This window comes from Hyperolius riggenbachi, chromosome 2 (genome assembly GCF_040937935.1).
Source record: "Hyperolius riggenbachi isolate aHypRig1 chromosome 2, aHypRig1.pri, whole genome shotgun sequence".
Lineage (NCBI taxonomy): Eukaryota > Metazoa > Chordata > Amphibia > Anura > Hyperoliidae > Hyperolius > Hyperolius riggenbachi.
Window position 1 is genome coordinate 488,219,293 of NC_090647.1, and position 14,834 is coordinate 488,234,126.

Below are 14,834 nucleotides of genomic sequence, written 5' to 3' on the forward strand. Positions count from 1 at the left end.
GCAATTAGTTTACTATTATTGTTTGTTATAACCAGCCCATGCTGTATCTAAAGTTTTTTTATTTGATTTTTAAAAGAACACAAAAAGACGTCACATTAAAAAAATCGTTTATTTTGTTTTTGGTCATGTGAGCTCTACTGAGGGAAATTCAGTGACTCGAATTATCCAATGTATAATGTTGTGGAAAAGTTATTGCTATAGACGTTAGTATTAGTGTAGTGGTACTCTTATTCTCAATAATTGCATTCGCATTTTTCCTCTTCTTATCTCAGCCCTGGATACTAAAACAACCTGCAGATGTATCTGCCCTGAAACTACACTTCCCATGATCGCCAAGCGCTGAAACCTTCACAGGGCTTCATGGGAGTTGAAGTTCGGGCTCCACCATCAGCTTATCCACAGTCAGCTCCGCCCTACGTCACTGTCTATTGTGTTGAATTCTAAGTTCTGTGGAGAGGCGCATCACCGCGCATGGATACTCTCCTGTTCCGCGCCTGATCTCTCATGAAGAGGCAAATAGCCGCGCTTGTTTCGCCTGGCGCGGTGACTGGTGTCGCTGGGAAGCTGATTTTCTCTGTAGCGGAATGTTAGTGGTGTGAGGGAGATCATTCCGCGGGTCTGCGAAGGACTATTTTTTCAGCGGAGATTTGCTCTGGCTGCGGAGGTCCTGAGATCTGTGGAAAGTCACAGAGCGGAAGAGGAGGAGTTAGGAGCGGAGTGTGTTGGTGTGAGGAGGCCGCACGGAGGCTCGGAGGACACATAGGCTGGCAGCCGGCATGGCTCACCCGGCTGGGCCCAGCCACTCCAGGCAGCCGGCAGAGTCAGGTAATGGGCGACCTGGTTTGCAGGCTGCGCTCCATTATTGCCAGTGTGTGCTTGCTGCATGGCTTCCGCCGTCCCCAGTGCTGCGGCTGTGTGTCAGCTTTCCCTGCGCCCACAGCATGATCACACTACCCCTGCTGCGGCTGCACTGCAGTGACAGGTGCCCATGTGGTGACAGGTGCTCATGTGTTTCCTTTATAAGTCCCAGCTGTAAACAAATAGTACAAAAATGTATAATTCGCTCTGTTTTTATTGCTGTCTGTGTCACAGAATTTTCCTGACTTCCTGCCTTCACAGGAAGTGCTTATATTTATGTGATTGCAGCAAATAATATTTATGTAGCCTACAGATGAACAGATATGTTAAAACCTTTATCAACTTCCAACTGTAGGGCGGATGGCTTTCGCTGTGCCCAATCGCTTTTCTGCTTTAGCGCTGAAAAGCATTTGCCCGTATTTTGTTGTGACTTGAGCTCCAGGGGGATGCTGTAACCATGAACTCTGCCAACCCCAGATGCTGCATGCAGTGTCTCTGAAAGTAGACTGCAGTGCTTGAGCAACTGACAATAAATGACTTTATATTAACTGTACCATCCATCTTAATATGCAATTATGTCGATCTGCTGGTCATGGATGCTGGCAGCTGTCTGTCTGAACTGTCTGTCCTAGGGCTGGAACCCACTAGAGGGATTTTTTTATTTGAACGTTTAGGGAGCGATTCAAAATGCTAGCGATTTCCCTAAACGCTCAGCTAATGTTAATAGATGGCCAAATTCCACTGGAGCGATTGCCAAAAGCGCATACGCAGAACATGCAGCATTTTTAGTGTTTAGCGTTTCTGCAATGTAAAGCAGTGTTCTCCCCAGAATTTTTTTCCAGCCGGGTGGCATGAAAAAGTAGCCGGGTGGGTTGAGATGAAAATGCAGGGCAACTCTGCTTACAGCATAGGAGGAGGTGAGCCGATGAAAGCCGGGTGGTCACTAAATCTAGCCGGGTGAAGCACCCGGCTAAAAGAGCCTGGGGAGGACACTGTAAAGTATATAAACGCTGGCATAATTGCTTATTAAAACCTACACAGAATGAGTTGCTAGCGTTTTTAAATTACTGCACACTGTAAAAAAAAAAAAATTAATTGAAAGAACCAATCAGAATGAAAAACGCTAATCGCTACACAATCGCTGGCAAAACGCTTACACTTTTTAAAATCGCTACCAAAATCACCAGAAATCGCTTACAAAATGCTCATTAAAAACGCTAGCAATTGCGATTAGCGATAGCGTTTTGTAGTGGGTTCCAGGCCTTATTCAGAAATTAATGGGAACTTAAATGTTGGGATGGGAAAATAAGAGTAACTCCAGTGAAAATAATGTAATAAAAAAGTGCTTCATTTTTGCAATAGTTATGTATAAATTATTTAGTCAGTGTTTGCCTATTGTAAAAAAATGTAAATCCCTGATTTCCATGGCGACATTTATTACATGGCGACATTTTTACTGTTGGCAGGTGATGTAGCTGCATGCTTTTTTGGCAGTTGTAAATAGCTGTAAACAGCTATATCCCACAATGCAACAAGGTTCACAGACAGGAAACTGCCAGGAGTACCATGGTCCTCAGAGTTTTTCACCACAATATCAGCCATACAGCGCCCCCTGATGGTCTGTTTGTGAAAAGGAATAGATTTCTCATGTAAAAGGGTGTATCTGCTACTAATTGGGATAAAGTTCAATTCTTGGTCGGAGTTTCTCTTTAAATGGGGTCCTCACCCTGATGGTCAGGTGTTCCTATTGTATGCCCAGAGAGCCAGTTTCTCTGAACTGCCTTGTTTTTGATTGATGTACTAACTCTGCCCATAACTTCTGCATGTCATCCCAAAAATCATCACACAAAATCTCTTCTCCCCTTCTCAGCTAGGCTACACGCTAAACACCCTTGCCAATATTTTTGGGGGCGCAAGTCTGAGGGCCCGTTTCCACTATTGCGAATTTGCATGCGTTTGTTGCATGCAAATTCGCATAGCCAATACAAGTGGATGGGACTGTTTCCACTTGTCAGGATTCCTTTGCATTTCTCTGTGCAGAAAAAATCTGCACGGCAGAGCCATCAGAATTCGCATACCGCTATGCGAATCGCATACAATGTATTTAATAGGGAATTTGCATGCGGTATTGGTATGCGTATTTCCATGCAAATTCGCATACGATTTCGCATGGAATCAATGGAAAAGCACACAGGCACTGCCATGGTTAAAGAGACTCTGAAGCGAGAATAAATCTCGCTTCAGAGCTCATAGTTAGCAGGGGCATGTGTGCCCCTGCTAAAACGCCGCTATCCCGCGGCTAAACGGGGGTCCCTTCACCCCCAAACCTACCCCTGCAAAACTTGGTCGTCAACTTGGTCGTAGATTTTCTCTTCCTGGAGGCAGGGCTAACGGCTGCAGCCCTGCCTCTCAGCAAGTATATCAGACGCGCATCGCCGCCTCTCCCCCGCCCCTCTCAGTGAAGGAAGACTGAGAGGGGCGGGGGAGAGGCGGAGGTACGCGTCTGATAGACGCGCGGGAGGCAGGGCTGCGGCGGTTAGCCCTGCCCCAATGCGGAAGCGCTCCCCGGCTGTACGGAGGGGATTTGGGGGTGAAGGGACCCCCGTTAAGCCGCGGGATAGCGGCGTTTTAGCAGGGGCACACATGCCCCTGCTATCTGAGGTCTGAAGCGAGATTTATTCTCGCTTCAGACTCTCTTTAAATTCACATTCATCGTCATCCATGCAAAATCGTATGCGAATTCGCACGAAAACTTGCATATAACTGCATGCGAAATTCACATCCGCATGCAAATTTTTACCGCGCCGATTCCCACCGCACAAGTGGAAACGGGCCTTAAGGGGACCCAGCAGGAAACCTCATAGGGAAATTCTGCACCCTCTCCAACTGCTAGGTTTTAGGTAGGTTGTTGTAAACCACTCCCACACTGTTTGGCCAATCACAACGCTTCGTGCTGTAGAGGGTGCTGTGATTGGAGCAGGGCTGTGGAGTCGGAGTCGGGGAAATTTTGGGCACCCGGAGTCGGAGTCGTTGATTTCATAAACTGAGGAGTCGGATGATTTTTGTACAAAATACACAGCCCTGTTTAATTATTAGACTAAGGAGTCAGAGCCATTTTGGGTACCCGGAGTCGTGGTTTCATAAACTGAGTTGGAAGGTTTTTGTACCGACTCCACAGCCCTGGATTGGAGAACTGTTTCCTATGCGGTTTCCTGCTGGGTCCCCTAAACTAGACTAGCGCCCAGCTTTGATTTAAATTAAATGGTGTATGCGCTCCTCCAAGGAAGCATAGTTGTACACAATTGAAACAACAAAGCGGCTAGCTTTGCTGGTAATAAGAACCTATGGGAGATTTTATTTTATAACTGCAAAACTAAAATAACTTGCTCTGGATCTAGGCTAGGTATACACTGAATCTTGTTGCCAACTATAACGCAACAGAAAATGAATGAGAAGGTATTTTCAATGTTTCCCTCATCTGGCATTTTACAGAAAATTTCTCTCCACTATTGGTACTGAGTGCTAGCTTGTTGGGCAGTATAAAGGCTTGCAGTACACAACGTGTGACAACATACAATTGGTGGGCTCCTTATTTTAATACCAACAGCCAATTCTTCTCACTAACCAATCAAATGCTGTGCTCTGAGCTAACAAACCTAGCTCTCATCTCCCTTTCCTCTGTTTTTCCTGTCGCTGCTGAGCTGGTCATGTGACCTCATGGTATGTTCTGCTGTCAGATGTATTGGGAATCCAGGTCTGCTTTCCGGTGTGCTGTGTATATGGGTCTCCCAAGCTCCTTGTCCCTTTCCTTATCTTTCCCACAGGAAGCCCCTCCATTGTGCGCCACTCATTGTCCCATCGTCCCTTCTTCCCAAAGCAACAGTATGTCAGTGCCACCTGCAAGTCTGTTCTTGATTCTGACCAGATATTTGTTTGTTTCCACTAAAAACACGATTGGCTTTCTATAGGAAAATTTAAGCCTATGCAACATAATGATGGATGGTGGGAATAATCCTTTGGCCATTTGTACAATTTTGTCAAAAAGCAAATTTTCCTTCATTCCATCTTTGCACTGCAGTAAGCATCTGTTCCCTTAGTATGTATGTAACTTCTGAGATGTGTACTTCACATTCTAGGTCCTGAATGTGTGCCTTGTCTTCTCTTGTTTGGCAGGGGGATGTGCTGAGGGCAAGTATACATAGACCCCTTAAACTCCACAAGCAGAGTTCAATAGTGTTGCATACAACAATTCAACCACTTCTCTCTGTGAATGAATGAGCGTTCATGAAGGAGTTTATGATAGGCATATTGAAGGCATTTGTGATTCGCAGTGGAACATTAGGATTTCAGACGCTGCTTGCAATGTCTGGGAGGTGGTTGCTTTTCCCAGTGCCTCTCTACAATCAATGTAGGGTGCGGAACCTACAGGAGTGGCCTTTCTGATTCCGGAAACCATTGCCATTTCCCAGAGTGATCGCAATTTTCCCTTGATTGGGTGGCTCAGGGAAAATGGTGGAATTGCTGCAGGACCCACGATTGTGGGCAATCGCTTCTGTAAAATGAATCAAATTGCTTTATATTAGCCTGGTGCTTTTGGAATCGCTAGCAATTCCAAGGTGCGGGTAAAAGCACTGCTGTTGGCCTCAGCCCTTATGCTTTTAAACGCAACTGCTTAGGTAGGTGTTTGACAGTAACTGGTCTCCTATCAGCTGTTACCTAAAAATGTCTAGTCGTAAAAGGGTGTTTAGATGTGGTTCAAAAGTGGTCATTACAACAATCTATATTACCATCTTTGCTAAACAGCCCTAATAGTGATGTAACTAGCAAGTTCTCTGTTTATATATGAATGGTTTATCACCAGTAGTGATTTTTTTTCCACAAACCCGACATCTTAATCTTCTGAAGAGATGTGAAGACTCTTGTGACGGTCTTGCAACAGTTCATTCTTGGTAGGATAGGAGACACGATCAGGGCTGTTTGTGCCAGCTGACTACATTACCCATACTCTACTGCGCCATACTCACATCTACTTACTCATCCATACTTTTGCTGTTTTGGTGGTATTTTCCCTGATTATGAGAAATTCAGAACTGCTGAATCTTGCTGAGTATACAAACACACTTCCTAAAGGAACCCTGGACAGTCAGTGGAGATCATGAAGTCTGGCACTAAGAAGTTTTATTCAAATTTCAGTAAAGTGCATTCAGTAGTATGGGTTGATTCATATATTCGACACTGTGGAACTGCGTAAGGAAAGGTGCTTATCATTGTCTGCATTAAAACTCTCTCAAGCACATGAAGGTTCCTGGAGTCGTTGCTGTTGACAGCTGCATTCTTTTCGGCGGCATCATTCTTTCATATCCTTGAATCCCAGCCCTGCCTTGCGTTTCTTAAAACTGGTTCTGCTCTAGGAGGATGGAAGTAACATTTGTATGTTGAGTTGTGTTGTACATACTGAACGTGTAGATCAGTGTTCTCCTGAGAATTTTTTTCCAGCCAGGTGGCATGAAATAGTAGCCGGGTGGAGCAAGAGGAGAATGCAGGGCCGGTGCTTCAGTGAGCAACTCTGCTTACAGCATAGGAGGAGGTGAGCCGATGACAGCCGGGTGCTCACCAAAACTAACCGGGTGTAGCTAAAAGAGCCTGGGGAGAACACTGTAGATGAATGGTTTACTTTCTGCCATGCAATATAAACCGTGTTTTCTGACTCGTTACCAGTGTGCTTACAACATTGCATCTAATACTCAGGGCTGTAGAGTTGGAGTTGGAGCAATTTTTGGTTACCTGGAGTCGGAGTCAGGGAAAAATACTCTTGACTCCTGATAAATGTAACATGTAATTAAAGAGACTCCGTAACAAAAATTGCATCCTGTTTTTTATCATCCTACAAGTTCCAAAAGCTATTCTAATGTGTTCTGGCTTACTGCAGCACGTTCTACTATCACCATCTCTGTAATAAATCAACTTATCTCTCTCTTGTCAGACTTGTCAGCCTGTGTCTGGAAGGCTGCCAAGTTCTTCAGTGTTGTGGTTCTGTGATGCATCTCCCCCCTCCAGGCACCTCTCTGCACACTGCCTGTGTATTATTTAGATTAGGGCAGCTTCTCTCTTCTCTCTTATCTTTTACAAGCTGGATAAATCCTCCTCTGAGCTGGCTGGGCTTTCACATACTGATGAATTACATATGGGCAGAGCTGTCTGCACTCTGCAGTAAGACACAGCCTGACACTTCAGTGGAAGATAGCTGCAGGGGGAAAGAAACACACAAATGATCTCTTGAGATTCAAAAGGAAGGGTGTATACAGCCTGCTTGTGTATGAATGTATTTTCTATGTGTACACATACTGTACATCAACCTACTTCCTGTTTTGGTGGCCATTTTGTTTGTTTATAAACAAACTTTTTAAAACAGTTTTTAACCACTTTTAATGCAGCGAGGAGCGGCGAAAATGTGACAGAGGGTAATAGGAGATGTCCCCTAACGCACTGGTATGTTTACTTTTGTGCGATTTTAACAATACAGATTCTCTTTAAGGCCCGGTTCACATTAGCGTTCGCTATCCGGATTTTCCGGATCTGATCCGGACCGCATACTGTACAAACGGAACGTACGTTCCACATAGCAATGTAAAGGCTTTGCGGACGTTCACACGTGTCTGTTCCGTACAGTACGGAGCCGGATCGGATCCGGACTCTGGACTTTTCCAACATGCGCTATTTTTTTGGGTCCGGCTCTCCGGTCCACGCACCCGGACCGGAGCCGGACCTGAGCCTGACAGCACCATCAGGAACGCAGAAACCAATGGGGAACGGAAGGCACAGAACACACTGCCTACAAAAACCTGACGTTCTACCCCACTTCCTATGCGTATCCAAGCGGCCATTTCGGATGGGGACACATGGGCCAAGCATGTCTGGAGTGGAGCAGCAGTGACAGACGTGCTGGAGCTGTTTGGCAGAATGTCGGAGGTGGAGGTGAGGCCTACAGCATAGGAACCTGATTCTACAGGTGCACCTTCTGCTGACCCCAACATTTTTTTTTTTTAAATTTCGCTATTTTTTGCCCACAGATCCGGATGGCAGCCTGATGCATGCCTGATACAAACGGACCGGATCCGGATCGGAACCGTACGGTTCTGATCAGGATCAGGTCAGGATCCGGTCAGGATCCGGTCCGTTTACTTGCCAAAACGCAAGTGTGAACGGGGCCTTAGAGAAAATAACATTTTATTTTTCTTACTTTCACTAGAAATGTACCCATCTTTAGAACAAACACAAACAAACAAAAAAAGACACATTTTGAAGGATCTGGCGCTTGCTTTGATTATTCCTCATGAACTTCTGTGACTGGAAGTGCAACAAATACTGCAAGATATCAAACAGGTCATTTGAAATAGTGGAATTTTACTAGAGGCAACCTCATCGGCTTCAACCACCACCCTACAGCATTCAAGACAGTGCAAGTGATGCTACATTTGTCCCAGATCAAAGGACAAAACCAAATTTATCTGTAATCAGTTCATGAAAGAGAATCTGTACTGTCTGATTTGTACAATAAAAAACATACCAATCAAGTCACTGTGATCTCCTGGATTCCTCTTTGCCGTTTCTGCTGCTCCCCGCCGCAATCCTGGCTTTTAATCACCAGTTTTAGGCAGTGTTCACAAACAAAAAACATGGCCGCTAACCAGGAAGTGGTGTGTGTGTGTGTGTGTGTGTGTGTGTGTGTGTGTGTTTATTACCAGTGAATTATCTGCACTCCTGTCAGGGTTTCTTACAGTTTCTCAGCATAAGCTGAAACAGAGAGCAAAGGCCTGTCTGTGAAAGATAAACAAAGCACTCACTCAGAGCCTGCAGAGGGCATGCATAACTTCTCCCTATTACAGCAGAGGCAGCATTCCTCTCTGTCGACAAAGCCTGACAAAGGAAAGAAGTTTAGTTATATTAGAGAGAGTGCAACTAGAAAAGGCTGCAGTAATCCAGAGCACATTAGAAACCTGTATTGGAATTTATATGATAAAAGAAATAAAGCTGAAAATTTTGTTAGTCTCTTTAAGTTTGTGTACGAATGGTTGGGCAACAAATGCCAGCAGTAAAAGATGGGTCTACACTAATTTAAAATCAAACGCGCGCATGAAATGTTGTGCAATATTAGTTGGATTTTGTAATACATTTTCCGTTTTTGAAAGTTCCTAAGAAAAATACTTTTCTGATGTTATTAGAGCACAAAAGTGTGTTGTATAATATATGTAGATGACCATATTGTAATTAACAGTGTTTTTCAACATCTATTTTTTTTTTCTTTTTCCCTTTTACGATGGGGTTAAACTGACCACGTAGTACTGGTAACATACGTTTTTCATGGTACCAGAGCAGAGTTAATTTAAAACCATGTTAAAAACCTACAAGCCACAGACTAGAAAAACCAGCAGGCAAATATATCTATCTATCTATCTATCTATCTATCTATCTATCTATCTATCTATCTATCTATCTATCTATCTATCCTCCATATTACACTTACTAGAGGGTTTCTTTAATTACAGTTTCACATTACTTGCACTGATGCAGAGGGAAGCTCACACCTCACATTTTGCATATACAGCTGGCTCTCGGTTTATACCAAGGTTGTGTCCCAAAAGAGCCCAGTGTAATTCACATTTAGTGTAAAATGATATGACCAGCCTCTCACTGAAAATTACAACTGTGCTACATATACCTGTTTTGATCCCTAAAGGGATCCTAAACTGAGATGGCTATGGTTTTTCCTTTTAAAATAATACCAGTTGATTGACTCTCCTGCTGATCCTGTGTCTCTAATACTTGTAGCTGCAGCCCCTGAAGAAGCATGCAAATCAGGTGCGCTGACTGAAGTCAGACTGGATTAGCTGCATGCTTGTTTCAGGTGTGTGATTCAGACACTACTGCAATCAAAGATCAGCAGGGCTGCCAGGCAACTGGTATTGTTTACATTACAAGGAAAAATCCACATCCTTCTCAATTTAGGTTCCCTTTACCATCCTATAAGGGTGAATGAGTAAACAACTTCTCTGCACAGTTATCAGTACAGGGAACTCTCAGTTTAGCATAGGCTATGTTCTAGAAACAAAGTATGTAACTGACAATTTTCATTCAGGGTAGGAACACACTAGACAGAATCGCATGAGTTTTCCCCACAGCTCATAGTGGAAACCACATATGCAATACTGCCTAGTGTGTTTCTACCCTCACAGTATTTTATCAACACTTGCCACATTTCGGAATTGATTGTAATGTGCTGCCATCACAAGTTCAGAGCAACCAATCTCAGAGAACCTCCACACAGCAGCCAATCTCGGAGAACCTCCACACAGCAGCCAATCTCGGAGAACCTCCACACAGCAGCCAATCTCAGAGAACCTCCACACAGCAACCAATCTCAGAGAACCTTCACACAGCAACCAATCTCAGAGAACCTCCACACAGCAACTAATCTTGGTGAATCTCCACAGCAAGTTCAAGAAAGACAAAGACAAATGTAACTGGTACTGGGAATACATATGGCAGCATCCATGTCCCTCTCAGTTCAATTGTCCTTTTAAACAAGACTGACTGTAGACAACTACCAGATCTTAAAAAAAAAAAAAGATCCTGCTGATCTTTTATGTATCAGTAGCATCTGAATCACTCATCTGAAACAAGCATGCGGCAAATGCAGTCAAACTTAGGGCTCTTTTCCACTACGAAATGCTATTGCGATCGCAATCGCGTTTCAATTTCCACCATGCGATTGAGCTACTATACTCATTATAGTACAGGTCAATCGCATACAAAACGTGGCAGAACAGCGATTGCGCTTTGACTAAAATTGGATCGCGCTAAGGGAAATTGCTGCTGCAGTTTCCATTAGTTTAATGTACCTTGCGATTTGCGATCAGAATCAAATCGCAGGCTAGTGGAAAAAGGCACTAAGGGCTCTTTTCCACTATGAAATGCGATTGCGATTCCGATCGCAATGGCGTTTCAATTTCCACCATGCAATTGCGATTGAGCTACTATACTCATTATAGTACAGCTCAATCGCATACAAAACGCGGCAGAACGATTGCGATTTGACCAAAATCGCATCGCAATCAGATCGCACTAATGGAAATTGCTGCTGCAGTTTCCATTAGTTTAATGTACCTTGCGATTTGCGATCAGAATCAAATCGCAAATCGCAGGCTAGTGGAAAAAGGCCCTTAGAGGAACTTTTACCAAGGATTGAACTTCATACCAGTCAGTAGCTGATAAACCTTTCCCACGAGGTGGGGGGACGGGAAGCCTGTATATCTGATATTGTGGTGAAACTCTTCCCACTTGTGAGATCATGACCATGTTCCTAACAGTTTGCTGTCTGTAAACCTTGTTGCATTGTGGGAAATAACAGCCTTTTCCAACTGCCTCTGAATGTAAATCGGGGAAAGGAAAGATTTTACAATGGGCAAACACTGACTAAATAATCTATAAGGGCTTGTTCACACTGTGAGCGGTTTCGAGTATTTTTAAAGCGCTGATGATTTTAAAAATAGCTTTAAAAGTGCTTCTGCAATGTTGCTCTATGTGAGTGTTCTCACATGAGCGATGAGCTTCCTTTCCAATCACAAACGCGACTCCTGCACCATTTCCTGAGCGTTTGCGCTTCAATATAAAGTATAGTGAAATTGCAAATACTTTGAAAAGCAATTTCCCCAGTGCTTTTAAGAACAAATGCATTATATTTATTCTGTTCCAGGTCAAATAGTTCCTGAGTGTCATCAGGAAGAAAAGAGAAAATCGCGGGAGCAGATTGCTCTAAAAGCACAGGGAAAAGCGCTCAGTGCTTGCGATTGCACTGGTGATTTATAATGTGTACAAGGCCTACATGAATATTGCTTAAAAAAAAAAAAAAAAAAGCAGTTTTAATTGTTTTCATAAGTTTCTCTTTAACTCAAACATCTGATTTGCATGCTTGTTAGAGTCTATGGCTAAAAGTATCCGAGGCAGAGGATCAGCAGGACAGCCAGGAAATTTGCATTACTTGGCTGTGTCGACTTCAAAGTGTCATTGAGACAGAATTGACCAGAATGACAATACAATTTATTTATTGTATTTATAAAGAGCCAACATATTACGCAGCACTGGACATTATTTTAGACAATATTTAGAGGTTGCATACAGCAATAAGACAATACAGGAATACAAGACAAAACAGATCACGCATCACAGTATGAGTATAAGGTAATGCTTAGTCAGTCACTGGAGGGGAGCATGGGGATCAGGCAAGTTCAGTTCACTCAAATGCATAGCATGGGTGCACAGTAATGGAGGTGCATGATCAGGTAGGACACAAAAGCAGGACCCTCCTGTCTGAAGGCTTACAATCTAGAGGGAGAGGTAGGGGCATGGAAAGGTAGGGGACCACAGTTCACCTGCGGGTTTAGAACCCGGGGGGGGGGGGGGGAGAGAGGGGGGGATGGTAGGCCAGAGTGAAAAGGTGAGTTTTGAGGGCCTTCTTTAGGATGGTGAAGGAGAAACCCTAATGGGGTGAGGTAGGAAGTTCCATAGTTTTGGAGCAGCTCTTGAGAAGTCCTGGAGGCATGCATGGGATTGGGTGATGCAGGGGGCAGTCAGGCGAAGTTCATTGGAGGAGTGGAGTGAGCGGCTAGGTGTGTACCTCTGAGGAAGATCGGAAATGTAGGTTGGACAGGTGTTGTGGACAGATTTGTAGGTCGGACACAGTATCTTGAATCTGATTCTTGACTGGATAGGAAGCCAGTGGAGGGATTCACAGAGGGGTGCCGAGTGAACCAATTGGAGGATCGGATAATTATGGCTTCTCCTCTTCCTGTTGACTGACATTCCCTCAGTCATCATTGGGGACTTCAACATCCCCATCTACACTATCACCTCCTGTGCCTCCAAGTCCCTGTCCCTTCCACCTCACTTGACCTCTCACTTGGTCCACCACTGCAACCCATGCCGACACCACACACTTGACCTAATCTTCACTAGATGCTGTTCCCTATCTAACCTCATCGACTCTTCTTCTTCTTCACTCTCTGATCAGAACTTACTCAAATTCAGCATCCTCCATCCAGTCCCTACACATCCCCATGGCAGACTTCTATACACAAGTATACACAAGCCAAGACTTCTATACACAAGAAACCTTCACATTCTCAACCTCTACTGACTATTGTAACTCTGCTCAGTGGCCTCCCCACTAATAGTTTAGCCCAGCTACAGTCCACCATGAACACTGCTGTACGACTTATCCACATCTTCTCCAGCCCTATGCCCCTCTGTCAGTCCCTTCACTGGCTGCCTGTTACACGAAGGATACAATTTAAAATCCTGACTGTCCTACAAAAGCTCTTTACAATTTAGCTACTTGTCTAATGCTGGGAATACACCATGATTTTTTTTTTTTTTGCAGATAGATGGTTCGATATATGATTTCCGGCAGGTCCAATATTATATTCGATCGGTTTTTCTAATCGATTTCTCATAGAAGTGAATGGAAATTGATCGGAAAAACAATCGTAGAATCGATCAGACAGTAAATCTGCTGAGAAATCTGTGTTTTCCCAGCATAAATAAATATATCCCCAGATATCATCCTACACGCAATACTGACAATATTCTCCTGTCTACCTCTCTGGTCACCTCTTCTTTACTCCAGTTGACAAGACTTCTCTTGGGTCTTCCATCCTCTGGAACACACTGCCTCAGCACACCCGTCACTCACTCACACTTAAGGCTCATACACACATCAGACTATAGTCTTTGGAAAATGAAAGATCACAGACCAATTTTACCCCCTTCCATATAGTATGAGAGCCATACCTACACAGTCTATTCTATGGAGCTGAACTCCCCATCAGAAAAAAATCTTTGCAAGATGCTGCACACACAGATGCTGTACAGACACAAAACATCAGTATCTGCAAAAGATCTGTTCCTGCCAAAAATCCATTCCTGCAAATTGCAATGATAGTCTATGAGATCTGCAGATCATCATACATACATGATTTAACTGACATTCATCTGCAGATCAAGCAATCATCTGCAGATCTGAAAATCCATCCTGGTGGATCTGATCTGCAGATGAATGTCAGTTAAACAAGGCATGTATGAGATCTGCAGATCTCATAGACTATCATTGCAATTTGCAAGAATGTATTTTTGGCAGGAACAGATCTTTTGCAGATACTGATCTTTTGTGTCTGTACAGCATCTGTGTGTGCAGCATCTTGCAAAGATTTTTATCTGATGGGGAATTCAGCTCCATAGAAAAGACTGTGTAGAGTATGGCTCTCATACTACATGAAGGGTGGTAAGATTGGTCTGTGATCTTTCATTTTCCAAAGACAATAGTCTGATGTGTGTATGGGGCCTTAGGCCGTTTACACTTAATCAGTTGCTCTCCGTTATAACTGAAAGGACAACTGATTTTCAAAGTTATTGCCCATGTTTTCCTATGGCACAGTTCACACTTAACACTTTTTTTTAACTGAAATCTTTTTCACAATGCACTGCTATGGAGAAGGAAAAAAAAAGCGTACCAACTGATTAAGTGTAAACGGGGCCGTTGCGCCTTTTTCCACTGCACAGCTGAATTGCAAATAGCTAGTGATTTTTAAATCGCATGAGTTGCCTCTTTATCATAGAAATCATGAGCAGTATTTTCCACTATAGTGATTCAATTTGTAAATTGCAATTGCTTTCTGGAGCGATTTTAAGAGGGATAATGCAATGCAAATGAAAAATCGCTATCGCATAACAAAATTAATGAAAAATAGCAATCGCTGGCGTTTGTGATTTGCGATTGCTATTTGAAAAGGGCCCTTAACCTTTTTAGGTGCAATATGAAAACTCACCTTTTTCCCTATTGCAAAGTTCTGGAGGGGGACCCTCTTCCCTCACCTGCAGCCCTACTAGGTAAAATGTGGTGGCTCTATCATATAGAGAATGTT

At 43.6% G+C, this 14,834-nt stretch overlaps 1 protein-coding gene across 3 annotated transcripts in view; it reads left to right on the plus strand.

The window, feature by feature from the left end:
- Positions 1 to 480: 480 nt before the first annotated feature.
- Positions 481 to 14,834, plus strand: part of BRWD1 (bromodomain and WD repeat domain containing 1) — a 195,674-nt gene continuing 181,320 nt past the window's right edge. For all 3 annotated transcript variants that reach the window (XM_068270377.1, XM_068270379.1, XM_068270378.1), the window contains exon 1: positions 481 to 825. In XM_068270377.1, coding sequence (XP_068126478.1) covers positions 777 to 825 — 49 coding nt within the window. In that variant the 5' untranslated portion in view covers positions 481 to 776. The remainder of the gene's footprint in view (positions 826 to 14,834) is intronic.